The sequence below is a fragment of the Danaus plexippus genome, chromosome 28 (assembly GCF_018135715.1).
Source record: "Danaus plexippus chromosome 28, MEX_DaPlex, whole genome shotgun sequence".
Classification (NCBI taxonomy): domain Eukaryota; kingdom Metazoa; phylum Arthropoda; class Insecta; order Lepidoptera; family Nymphalidae; genus Danaus; species Danaus plexippus.
In genome coordinates, this window is record NC_083556.1 from 1,872,586 (window position 1) to 1,885,975 (window position 13,390).

Consider the following 13,390-nt stretch of genomic DNA (forward strand, 5'->3'; position numbering starts at 1 on the left):
ATGCCCACCAGATATTACACATTGAACAACATTTCTTCCAAGCTCCAGGTTGTTTCGAAGCATCATGTCTTGTATATTTCAGCTCCTCGTCTGCTTTCGTCTTTATTTCCACCTTCTTTCCATGGCCTTATGGAACGTTGTGGATGTGCAGACATAATGTTTTGCTTTGAACCAAAATTTTGTCCAACATTTACGTCGAACGTTGTGCATATTATTGGAGATTTATTGAAATCAACTTTTTTTGCAGATTACATTTTTATAGTAACCATTCTATCGTTTGACAATAATTTATGATAAACCACTTTCCTACCATCGAATAACCAGCAAGCAAGACCTACATTTGACTTAACTTAGAACTGTTGTTGCGGTTGTTGTTGCTTGAGGCAGTTCCCAGCAGAATGATAGGGATTCGGCCGCTATTTATAACCATAAAACCATGATTTACAACCAGTTTTCACCTTTTATAGTCTATAGTAATTACGTTTCAGACAGCGTCCAAACTTAACCAGCAATGCAATTATTGGGCGACTTTGAGCAGTTTTCGTACAAAATTTGGGCAACCCGTGTCATACCCAAAAAAGAAATCCTATTTACTTCAAGCCATCAACCTTATCGATTTCTGTTGAATAGCTCATCTATCAGGCTGTCTCGAGACTCATAACTTCCAGTCCCATGACAACATTCTCCGCTGCCGATAAATGTTGCTCACTCAATATTTGGAGAGCGTTTTAAAACAAAACTCATTTATCTCACTAGCAAAGCAAATTCAAAGTGGCTTTTAATATGAACTGCTCATTCAGTATGCCTAGACTTTAGGTAGACAAAACGAAACAAAAACAATCCTCTAAAACAATAAAAAAACAATTTTATTTTCTGAAAAAAAATTCTTGTCACGATATTTTTTCGAACAGACTACGTTATCTATGTGAAGGTAGATGATAAAATTATGTAAAACTTTTTTTTATTTAAGTTTAGAAAGTATATTTTTTTCGTATTTTTTTTTAAATTAATTAATATAAAGTATTATACTAGGGTGTCATAAATTAAAACGCATAAACGTAATGTTTTCATATTTTTTTTATTTGACAAAAGAAATTAATTCACTGTTTTTTTTTATTATTCCGTTTTTCTTACAATATAGTTATGAAGTAATTATTCTATCTAGTCTATATGTATATGTTTAATTTTCTCTATATAATACAGATTATATTTACAAAACATCCCGTAAAACCCATGCTAGGCTGTAGTTAAAAAAAAAAAACGAAAAAAAAAATTCATACAGGAACTACAGCTCTTCTATTCTGATTGCTAATACCTTAACACAGAACACAAATTTGCACGACATGTAATAAATACATTTTTTTTTATGTTCGCATCAAAAAAAAAATTAACTTAAAATTATCTATCACAAGACTGGTTTGTGTTCCCGTTTTGATTTGATTTAACTAAATAAATAAAAGAAATATATATTTTAAAGCTAATTAATTTAATGGTACACCCATCGGAATTTTTTTTTTTCACAATCAACACCACGATTTCATAAATAGTGGTAATTTTGGAACTATAACGTTATACATTAAATAATAATTATTAAAAAAAAAAATATCTTTACATGCTTTGTTAGTGACACAAAGAAAAAAGAAAAAAAAATATCGAACATTTTTCCGTTAAATCCGGTGACCACACTAACTATATCTATCTCTTTCACGCATCATTTGAAGGAGAGAGACAGGAATACATTTCAAACTATCAATATTGCACAGTTCATACAGTATAAACAATTTACATTTATTTAATTTTTATTTTTCTTCAATATATAATACAATTCTAAATACAAAATCATAGGATACAATAACCTTGACGTATGTACAATCAGTCAAAATTGTATACGCGATTTTGTTACTTAATACAAAACAACAGAGACGATAATGGCATACACAACTTTGAATGATCTAGTGGCCACCGAGATAGAAAAATAAAATCCTACAATAGAATTATTATTATAAAAAAATTTACATTTATTTATCATTAAATTATATCAATATAGTTGTGCCGGTTTTTAGAGAGATACGCCATTTTGTTTTATTTTGTCCGCGTATGTGTTAATACTTGCTAAATTTATTATATATATATATATATATGTATATATATATGTTTTTTTTTTTTCATTTTAATCCCACGGTTGTTACACGGCCGGCCAGACCCTGTTAACAAACAATTTTGAATTAATAACTTTCAACCAATTCATTTACGAACATATTAAAAAAATTAATGTTTTTTTTATATATATGTATATCATATTGCGTATGCCATTATTATCTGAATTTGGTACATTTACTATGACCATAATATTTTACGGTCATTATATTATAACAAAATCTTCAGCTGTCGTAGTTATTTTGTTCGTTTCCCAAAAATTGACTCCTTAAACCCATGCGATGGAAAAGTGCTAGGCCGTTCTCACTGGAATATAAATAATCGTATGAAAAACATGATTTTGACGTCAACTATGAGAAAATACATATTAACTATCGAAACTTTTAGTGGTTATGGGCAATGGACGTGAGAAGTTAGAATACAGTCGCAGAAAACCGGTAGAAGATTACTCCAATACGTTATAATGAGTGTTATTTTGTATGGAAAAGATTTTAATATATACAATGGTTTATGCAAATAAAATTTATCTGAATAAAGTCATTTCCAGATGAGATGGATGGATGACATATATGAAACTATTGACAGAATACTTTTTTTATTCCGGGAATAATATGAGCCTCTTCCAGTTGTAAATATAATGCTCATAGGAGTTTGTCAACAAATTTGTAGTTGAGGTCAATTAAGAACAGGTGAAGCTAAAAGCGTGTAAAAAAGAAGGATTGTTCCTAACATTGGAACGAGAAAAATTGTTTAGAACTACTCGTGTATTTCGTAGTTCTTCGTTGAAAAAAACTACTACAGTAGCAAAAAACTACCCGATTCGGATGATATTTCAACACCTGTAAGATCCTCGTATCAAAAGTAGTTTTTTTTATAATTCTCACCAATTTGAGGGCCCTTGGTATATATATAAATAATTCAAAATTCAAAATAACAGTCTAGAATTTAGTCCAAAAAGATACATTATTTCTGTACATATATATAACTTACGTGAGTAATCCAGGGTTATCAGGCTGGTACCAACTATACTGCGGCACGTAGGGGGGATGTTGGGGGGGTTGGAGCGCGTGTGTGTGACCGCCCTTCATGTCCCAGCCGGGTGGCGCGCCCTACACCAAGATTATCATCAGAAATGACATATGATACGTTATAAAAGCTTCTGATACGCCATATTTTTTGATCGGCTGGACCGATTGTGATGAAACTTTTCGCCAAGCCTGATTGTACTTCAGAGAAGAATATACAATAGTTATGGATTCGCAAACCGTACTTACAAAAAAAATTTGATGACTATCAAGGACACTCGTGTTATTCATTATCTAACTATTATTTTCGTTGAATCGTAACAAATACAAAATCTTATAGTGGATAATATTTTATATTTATATGAAGAAATAAAAAAAATAATTCAAAAATACCAAGTCAATATATCTTTTCTTTTTTTGGCATTTTTTTTTGTGATTATTATTTCAGTATACTCTAACATAAGCGGAACATATTATGTTTTAATTCCATTAACGAAATAATTTTATACGAAAGCCATTATTTAATTGAGAGTGAAAATGCCGTGACTGTATATTATTTTGCTGTACGTTATTTATGTACCTACAGAAAAAAGGCGGTGCCGTGTGACGCGGTCAAATGACTGAACTATGATGTTTACGAACAGATATTAATGAAAAATTACATTACATTGAATTCCTTTTTAAACTTCTAATGGGATGGTTTGAAAAAAAAAAAAAATTGATCTGTCAAAAATCCTTATGTCGAGGTTATAAAATGGATAATTGAAATGTCACGTGAATATTACGATAGAAAAATAAACTACTCACATATCCGACCCTGGGATCCCAGGACTGCTGATGAGGAGGCTTCACATCACAGGATCCATCGGGAGAACGGCCCGCGTTAGGCTACAAACAAACATACATGTTACATACAGCATTGATATAAAATAAAATCAGAATATTCTATTTATTTCATTGAAACGACGAGACGAAACCTCTCATCATTCAATGGATTCACCGTGCAGGTGCCAGGTCTTTCGTTGCAGGGAGAGGAGCTTCAACAGTGCTGGGACTTGCGACCCAGGTGTAGGTTTAAGGGGAGCTATCTAACGCGTTAAACGCTCACCTCCACCGTCCAAGCTCCTCCCTCCTAACCAAATTTGAAAAGAACCTACTAGGGCTACCTTCGAAGTCAGTTCTAAGATTTTCACTACATCCCTGACTTCGTAACCATATAGGCTCATAAGCAAAAATGAATATTTTTTTGTTGTACATTTATATAATTATTGTAACTTAAATTACTTGTACTGATTTCAAATGTATTAATATTTCTTCGATAATTTGATTAACAAGCTGTAAATCTCGAATTTTTCACGTATTTAATCTATTAAATCAAAATGTTTCATCAAAATCAGGTTCAGTCCCACGAAGAGGTTAGTGAACAGAACATTATTATATGAAAAATTATTCATATATTAAAAAAAAAACAATATCTTTATAACATAGTCCTATAGTTATTGATACTATCTCACGAAAATCTGTTAATGGATATTATATACTAAATATTGAATATATCAAAGTAATTGCAATAGCCTAAGCAGAAAGTGATGAAACACAATCAGAATAAATACAATAAAGAAGATAAAGCAATGTAATTCACTAATGAAATGTCCAAAATAATTAAATACAGTGAGTATTCTTACATAGCCAACCTTTACGTCCCATGTGGGTTGTGGTGGTTGCTTCACATCCCATGGGGTGCCAGTGGGCGACAGTCCTGGCGATAGTTCGGATACTGGGGTAGAGCTGGGCGTGGGCGAGTGGGCTTGCGTGGGACCACTCTGATAGGCTGAGGGCGAATGTTGAGAACCACTAGAACTACCTCCACCACCTAAGGTAACATGAAATACACGATAATAACAATTTTGGGAATCATAGGAATGAACAGTTAGGGATTTTTCTAATTAATATAAATTCTTCATCGTTTGTTCGAGATTTTTTTTTTAAATAAATACGTGTATTATATGTGAGTAGATTTTTTTTGGTAATACCAAAGATTTGCGACCATTTAAAGGCAAAAAAGATCTGATCAATCTAACTGTCCTTAGATTAGAGGTATAAAAAAAGAAAAAAAATTGGGAGACAAATTAAATTTTCGCTCTCAAAATAAAACTACATTTACAATTTTGATTTTTTCCGTGTAATATTTAAATAAATGTCTTTGAAAAAAACGAGATTTTACGGTAAACAATGAAATTAAACTAGTATTTTCGGATTATTACGGGTTATCTTATTATAATCTGCCCGTGCAGCGTCGGGAGTCAGTTGTTAAAATAATAAAAAAACGAAAATATTAGTTGAATTTCAATACTCGCGAAAGTCTTAGATCTCATTTTGCTAAGGAATTAGTTTAACAGGTTCATAGGTCGGAGGTCAAAGGATACATACCATGTAATATCTGATTGTTATTCGGGGGGCTCCCGGGCATTCCCAGTCCGGGGGGAGGAGCGCCGACCTGGGCTGCCTTCATCATCTTCTTGTACTTGCTGCGGCGGTTTTGGAACCAGATCTTCACCTGGATACAGAACATTATATTAAACCAGTTGTTCGGCTTCACCTGGACCTGCAGATGCAGCTAGTGATTGGTTCGAGCTTATTTTAAATACGTGAATACAAAGAGATCTTAATATAATTTGTGAAATCAAAATTTGGTCGAAACGAAGTAATTTATGAAGCAAAAATAACTCGTAACCAACCGAATAATAAATAAAATGCAATTTTTTTTATTTAATAGATATTTTATATGAATAAAACAATTATATATATACATATATTTAGAGAATATATATATATTTTTTAAATAGTTCAATTTTAATTTGTTGTTAAGAAAATACGCGGTATTTTACAATTAAATTACATTTAAAATATATTTAGAAAAAAATCACTAAATACTTATTGACATAAATACAGAAAGGAAATTCATTTGTAATCTTTGACATTAAATTAGAATTAAAAATAACACTTCATCGTTTGGGGTCAAAAGCTATGAAAAAACCACACGCACGAGCTAGCGTGATGAGAGGCGGGGTCTAGGGTGAGCACTTACCCCATAACCGGTGACTAAAAATATATATCGATAACATAATAATATTAAAAATCGATAAAATAAATCAATCACACACATCGAAAGGTGAGAAAAATCAATAAATCTATATCTAAATAATATTGTCGTTGTTTTTTTTTTTAACGTCATTTGTAATTATAAATCGCGTCAGGGCGATATCAAACAGGCTGTGTCTTGACAGCGACAATATTATTAATATATCAGAACAAATTAGTTACGATAACGGGTTTCTTGAATACAAGTTTCATTATGAATTATGCAATACGTAAAGCATAAAAAAATATTAACACTCTAATTGAAATTAAACTCGTAAACTCTGTTATATATATAGGTTAGATAAATAAATAATTTTAATATATAAAAAGTGAAAACTATGATGTGAATGATTCTGTGTATATTGTTATCGATATAATTACATCACTAACGATAAGCCGCACCCTTTCACCCCACCCCTATTAGCCGGTCACGAAAAGTTAACCTAACGTATTCTATTGGTACCTTACAAGGTTAAAACAAAATTACTTTATATATCATTTGGAAGATTACATTACGAGTTCCTGACACACATACAAACACACACACACACGCAAGCGCAGAGTGAATAAAATTATACGCACAAATAATGATATATATATGTATTTAGAAAATTATTTAAATTTATTTACGCTTCTAATACTCTCAATATTTTACACTTATACGTTATTTAATGTTGCACATTTTTCCAGAAAAAAATATCTTCATTAAAATTATGAATAAGTTAACGTTTTTTTCTATATGAATTCAGAACGTTGCATGACAATAACCCTAAAAAAAAACAACAAGATGGCCGCCACCGCAACACATGGAACCACAATAATTTTGTATTAATTTTTATTACATTGTTGTCATCATAGAATGGAATGGTACAAAAAGTATTCCTGTTATGAAAATAAATGGAGACGCCTTTGTTATTATAATTACGTATTTAATAAAAATATTCAATCAGTCTATCTTTATATATATATTAAATAATAGAACAACATAAGTAATGAAATCGAATTCTGTCATGTGCGACCTTTTGTTATTTGAAAATGGAACACTTATTTTCGAAAATATAAATCGATCTATTTAATTTGCAATCCCATATATTTGAAAACGGAACTATTATTTACATATTACATATAATGCTAAGCTCCCGTCATCTGCCTTACAATTAACGAATTTCACTTTTATTTCGAGAACTGTGCCGTTTACCCGGTTTTTAGTTTCAAGTATGCCTGCTACAAGGACGGCTCGGCGGCGAACGTAAAGAAATATCATACATAGATGGAATATCACTGGGAACTCGGTGCACACCAATACAGCTATTCCGCCACTTTAATGGACCGCGTTCAGCGAGATGGACGCTAATGGTTATTTCTAGTCGTCATTACTTACTCGCTAATTGGTAGAAGGTAATCCGCAGTTTTGATATTACATTAATTATGTTTATAATATTGATAAATTATGATGAAACAATCGTACGAATGTGTCAATTTATACGTTCATTTGTATAATTTGTAAAATTTATATCAATATTAATGTAGGCCCGATCGTGCATGACGCGGTTCTTGCGATTTTTTTTTTTTTGTTAAAAAACGGTAGCTGGTACAAAACTGCATGCCGAGGCTGGACACTGAATGACGTGGAGACGCGTTCCTTTTTTGAAATTGTTGTTTTTTTTTTCTCCTCCGCGGAATATATGCTGCCTAGTACTTTTTACGGTATGCAATTCTTCCAATATGCTTTTTCTTTGTAACAAAGAGTTTTTATATCAATCACATATTTGTTTAAGTTAAATAATTTAAATATACAGGCTTAATTTATCGGTGTGTTTGTCAATAAAAAGTTGGGAAGGTGGTGTAAATTGCATTAGTTAGGTAAGGCATGCAATATACCTCTTCGTAACATAGATTGCTCTAGAGGAAAATTTATTTATTGTCTTTAGTAATTAACATGTATATTTTATACTGACAATATCTTTATATCTTTACAACGATAATTTTCTTTTTTATGTGGTTTGTAATATATAAGAGAACTATTATATTTATAACTCTGAATAAGTTAAAGTATAATACGGGACTTATTTAATTTTTAGTTCAATTTTAATTTTATTTGAATATGACTAATAAAAATAAACTTTTCGATTTTCGACGTTGTTTTGTTGTTTTCGAGTTACAATGTATCAGACACACAAATTTAATTTTAACGATTAATTCCTCAAGTGGACGGAAATATTAATATTTCCGATAAAAAAGTACCGCTCCATTCGGGTGACACATTTTAAAATGTCATAGTGTTGTAGATGCAATCGATATAACAATAATATCGATTATATTTGCAACACTACAGTTTATACAGCGATCATGAATTTGTTATTTATTTGTTTCAAGTTTAAGCGACAAAAGTAAATGACACTTAATCAAAAATTATTTTAAAATCTAAGAAAAGAATTCCTCGATATGATTATATAAATTAAAAAACGATGACAGATAAATGAATTATCGATTGATTGATATAAAGCCATACATTTTGATGAACACGCAATGCTACTTATATCGATATCGACTTTTTTATCGACCGTCAATCACTAGCGTTTACGTAACATGAGTCATTTGTATTGAATTAAAATTATTATATCTCACATAAAATACAGGCTAAACATCAAAATGTAACAGGCGTAATGATTATTTATAACAAATGATAATTATAATATGAGTTCAGACAAATGTGATTTTATTTATATAAATACACAACACAATATACTATGACATAACAGAACATAGATTAAAAATAATCCTAACCTAAAAGTGATATTAGTTCAACTTATATGTGACCTTTGTTATAACTATATATATGTATATTATAACGAGTCACGTATATACAGACGGACATTGTTCACGAATGCCACATCCATACTTTCGGAGCTCAAAACTCACAGACATCACGGGCATGTTTTTTTCGTGTGCAGGTGAAAGCTCGCGGATTTCTCACAATGTCTTTATCTCAGCCGACAGTTATTACGACGCGGGCTCACCGTTTGTCGGTACGTTTATCGATAAACTAAAAACTCGACATGCCACCTCACTAATTCATACCTCTCCATATTGACAGATGTGCTCCGATACTTTAAATTAATTGTCCACAAACGTTTTATTGATTTGTTTTGATAAACACATTTCTATATACAATGTGCTCGTTTTGTTTCAAGTACTTACTTTTGACGTGGAATTTTTATTACTTGGCGTCTTATTTTTTTGCGCGTGTGTCGCATGTCGCGTTACAGCCGATCGCGGAGTGAGGGTAACGTGTGGGATACGCGGATACTTAGCCATTGGTGGCGCAAATTTCTTTCAAATGTTTGTATTCTCCATTCGATTTCCGCATATCATTGCCATATTCAGATTACCAATTTGATATAAAAATTTTACTTTTCATATCCTAAATTAATAGAAAACCAGTAAAATGCTTACGATAGAAATCGAGGTCTATGAAGCCACTTTATGTTTCTTAAAAAAACCTTTAATTCCATAAAATTATATTCTATATTAATAATAACTGTCTTTGATGTACAAACTACTGAACCTAAACTCATGAAACTTTACTAAGACGTAGATCATATATGGGAATAAGATATGGATATACCTACAATTTTATTAATTACATGATTCTGATTATCAAATCAAGAGTCTGTTGTAATTTTTGTTATAGAACTAACTAAATAAATATTTAAAATCATAACTGAATCAATATATACGAAAAAATCTAAACTTAAAGAATAATATTAAATAGTATTTATATTTATTTAAGGTGGCAATATTACATTACTTAAAGCTCTATGTATAATTCAATATACATTAAAATGACAAATCGCAAAACGAAATCTCCATTATAGGATAAAAAGGTTTATTTAATTTAACACATAACCGTAATAATCAACAAAAAACCGGAAAAAAATTACGAAATATTAAATCGAATTTAACGGTTAGCGTTGTTGATGGTTTTTCACAAATAACTTTTACACCGGCCCCAAAGATATGAATTATTCAACGTGGTTGTGCACGGAAAATTCGAGAATCAGTCGTTTATATCCGAAGCAATAAATAAATTCTTATCTATATTTTATATGAAGCAAGTAATATTTTATTACTTAACACTGTTAAAATATAAGCAAATTTACATATAATAAATGACACAGAGTACTGTTAGTACGCTAGTTTTGAAACTACGAAATTTGAAGGTAGATCAACAAGAGGTCTAATTATAATTGGTGGGTCGAGTGCCCTGAGGGCGTTGCCATGGCAACCGCGAGATAAAATAAGCTAGAGATTCAGATGACTCGAATAGTCTAATTGTATGGAAAATTTTGGATAGGATTTGTATTTTTTTTTTCTGTTAAATAATTTTTTGTAATTTTTTTCTTGTATATTAGCTTAATTATAATTATATATTTACATATATGTAATTTAAAAAGTGGTTTTATATTGTGTGATAGCATTTTCTGCTCGTTTTAACTAATTTAATGATTTACAAAGGGAAGTAGTTTCTTTGTTAAAATTAAAGTTTCGTCTTTTTGACTTTTTTAATTTATTAACAGATTATTATAAATAATTTTGCATAATATATCCTGAGGAGTCGCACATTTGACGTTGGAAGTTTCATGAAAATAGTTCCAGCAATTGTTATTTTGACTTAATAAGTTAATGAAAACCTAGTTAAATAGAAGTATATACAGTAAGATATATAAATTTGTATGTTTGTTTGTATATACACATATATATAAACATGTACTTTTTTTTCTTCAGCCACACATCATTACAGGTAATACGTTATCAAAGTAATGTTACGGAGACGAACACAAACAGGACAATTTATTAAATTACCGTTTTCTACTTATTTGATTGCGCAACCAAACTGCAACATGCATGCGAAATCCCATTTAAGATAGAAAAATTTATTTATTCTTTGTCATCAGCAATTTTTCTATTGATCAGAATTTTTTTTTATGTCAAATAATAGCAACGGTTTAAATCATACAGCCAATATAAATCCATGATATGTAACGTCCTATTATAATGTTAAACAGAATATCCCGATGTATAATTTATATGAACAACATCCCCCTAATTTTCATTACTAAATTAACCCTTAAATTTAATTCGGGTAGTCTAGTTACAAAATAACGACGCGTGTAAACCGACCCTTATAGAGCTGTGATCAAATAGAACGAGATATGTCTTATTTATTGGGAATTATAACAATTTATGTGGAACTGTACCCTCTATTATTAAATTGATCTATAAAGGCTGATTTAAGTTTGTCAGATTTACAGTTTTCCGTCTTACAATAATTGACACTTTGTTATATATTATATGTACATATAAGACAATGTATATACACCTTATATATATACATTATAATATATTTGAAAGAAAGTATTGATGAGCTGTGAGTTGTGAGGAAACCTTCTTTATCAGAACGGTCGGTTAAAACAACAGTGGCCACTTATATGTATGTCGTGATGTGCCACAATTACAACGAAAATGAGATAACAAAACTTCTTTATCTTAAAGCAATAATTTTGAAATTCTAACATGGAAAAAAAAAAGATCACAAAATAGGCGATGTGGGAAATCTTTCTGGATGACATACGTTCGAATTACAGTCTTATTTGAAGGTGTTAAGGCTCATTTTATTGACTTCCACCTCGCGGAGTGCCTGCACGCAACAGAGCAATTGTGGTTTTTCTGAAGACGGAAGCGAGTTACATAATTATATATAAATTAGGCGGTTCTAAGATTTTTGGGGTCCGCCTGTACGTGAGAAAAAAAAACACCAAGCGGAAAATGACATTTTTTTATATACGATTAACTTATGTTTTGTCCTTTCAAAGATTTCATTTATTTTATATACTGTTTTTGAATGATTACATACACACATATATATATGTGTGTCTGTTTGTGAGTGGTTTTACCATTACTTTCAAACATAATTTTTAGACCAGAAAAAAATGCGTCAAAAATATTTAAATAGTTTCATTGTTAAATTGAAATTTGTCTGTTTGTTCCGTATAAACACAAAACATTTGTACTCGACGCAATAGAACCTTTAATAAATCAATTAAATTATTTGTATTTCATAAATTTATAGTATTACATCAACAACAACAAGATTTAAAAATTAACTTTTTTATAGTATAGAAGTACTTTTTTGTTGTAACTGTTACTAACTATTGACAAACAATCTACTTATGTTTGATGTGGTTAGAAAACGATTTATTATCTAACTCTGACAGTCATAGTTAGTTATTTGTAACAAATAACATACGTACAAACATATTATTAGTATATTAGATACCAGGACAACATGACACGTCAAGAAGTCACTACAACTTTATTCCTTACAAAAACACACGAACATTTTATTTTAATATCAATGTTAGATATCGCAAATCCTTGATAAGTTATAACTTATTAAACGTATTTTCCTACAAAATATAAAATTATAACAATAAAAGCAAGAACCCCACATGCGGGTGTCGCTAAACTTAGAACGGGTCACGATAATTTGGTTATTCATATCTTATACATATTTTCTATATCAAAGTAGGAAAAACGCTATTTTATGTAAAAAACCGAGCCGACATTATACTAGTTTATAATTTATGCATAGAAATGTGAATTGATGAATCACTTGAAGGCCGCTACAAACCTCCTCCGACATTATGTACGCCTAGTACAAGATGAACATCAGATAAATCCGTTTCTTAGAAATCGTTTTATTACATACAGATTATAAAATAATAAAAACTAATTTCGGTTAAAAAACCGTACTATAGTCAGATAGTGTTGTACCGTTACAGATTTTTTTAACATGACGATATAAATTTTTATTATTTTTCTTCTAATTCACGTTTTTTGAACGTATATAATTTGTCAATCATGGAATTCCAATTTCAAAATTACTAATACATGTATAATTTTTAAATGGTATTCGAATTTTGAATTTATTTATATATTGTACCTACGCATTTTTTTTCAAATCACAATAAAGGAATTCCAATTTTGAAGAATGCGTTTTTTTT

At 30.4% G+C, this 13,390-nt stretch overlaps 1 protein-coding gene across 3 annotated transcripts in view; it reads right to left on the reverse strand.

Annotated features, from left to right (window-relative positions):
- Positions 1 to 1,059: 1,059 nt before the first annotated feature.
- Positions 1,060 to 13,390, reverse strand: part of LOC116776205 (homeotic protein distal-less-like) — a 99,396-nt gene continuing 87,065 nt past the window's right edge. Inside the window, exons 4-8 of one of the 3 annotated variants that reach the window (XM_061525255.1) lie at positions 5,613 to 5,739; positions 4,877 to 5,055; positions 3,990 to 4,070; positions 3,148 to 3,266; positions 1,060 to 2,463 (exon numbers count right to left, since the gene is read on the reverse strand). In XM_061525255.1, the coding sequence (XP_061381239.1) occupies positions 2,382 to 2,463; positions 3,148 to 3,266; positions 3,990 to 4,070; positions 4,877 to 5,055; positions 5,613 to 5,739 (588 nt within the window). In that variant the 3' untranslated portion in view covers positions 1,060 to 2,381. Of the gene's footprint in view, positions 2,464 to 3,147; positions 3,267 to 3,989; positions 4,071 to 4,867; positions 5,056 to 5,612; positions 5,740 to 13,390 lie in introns of all 3 variants that reach the window. The other 2 variants (XM_061525257.1, XM_061525254.1) reach the window with 2 other exon arrangements.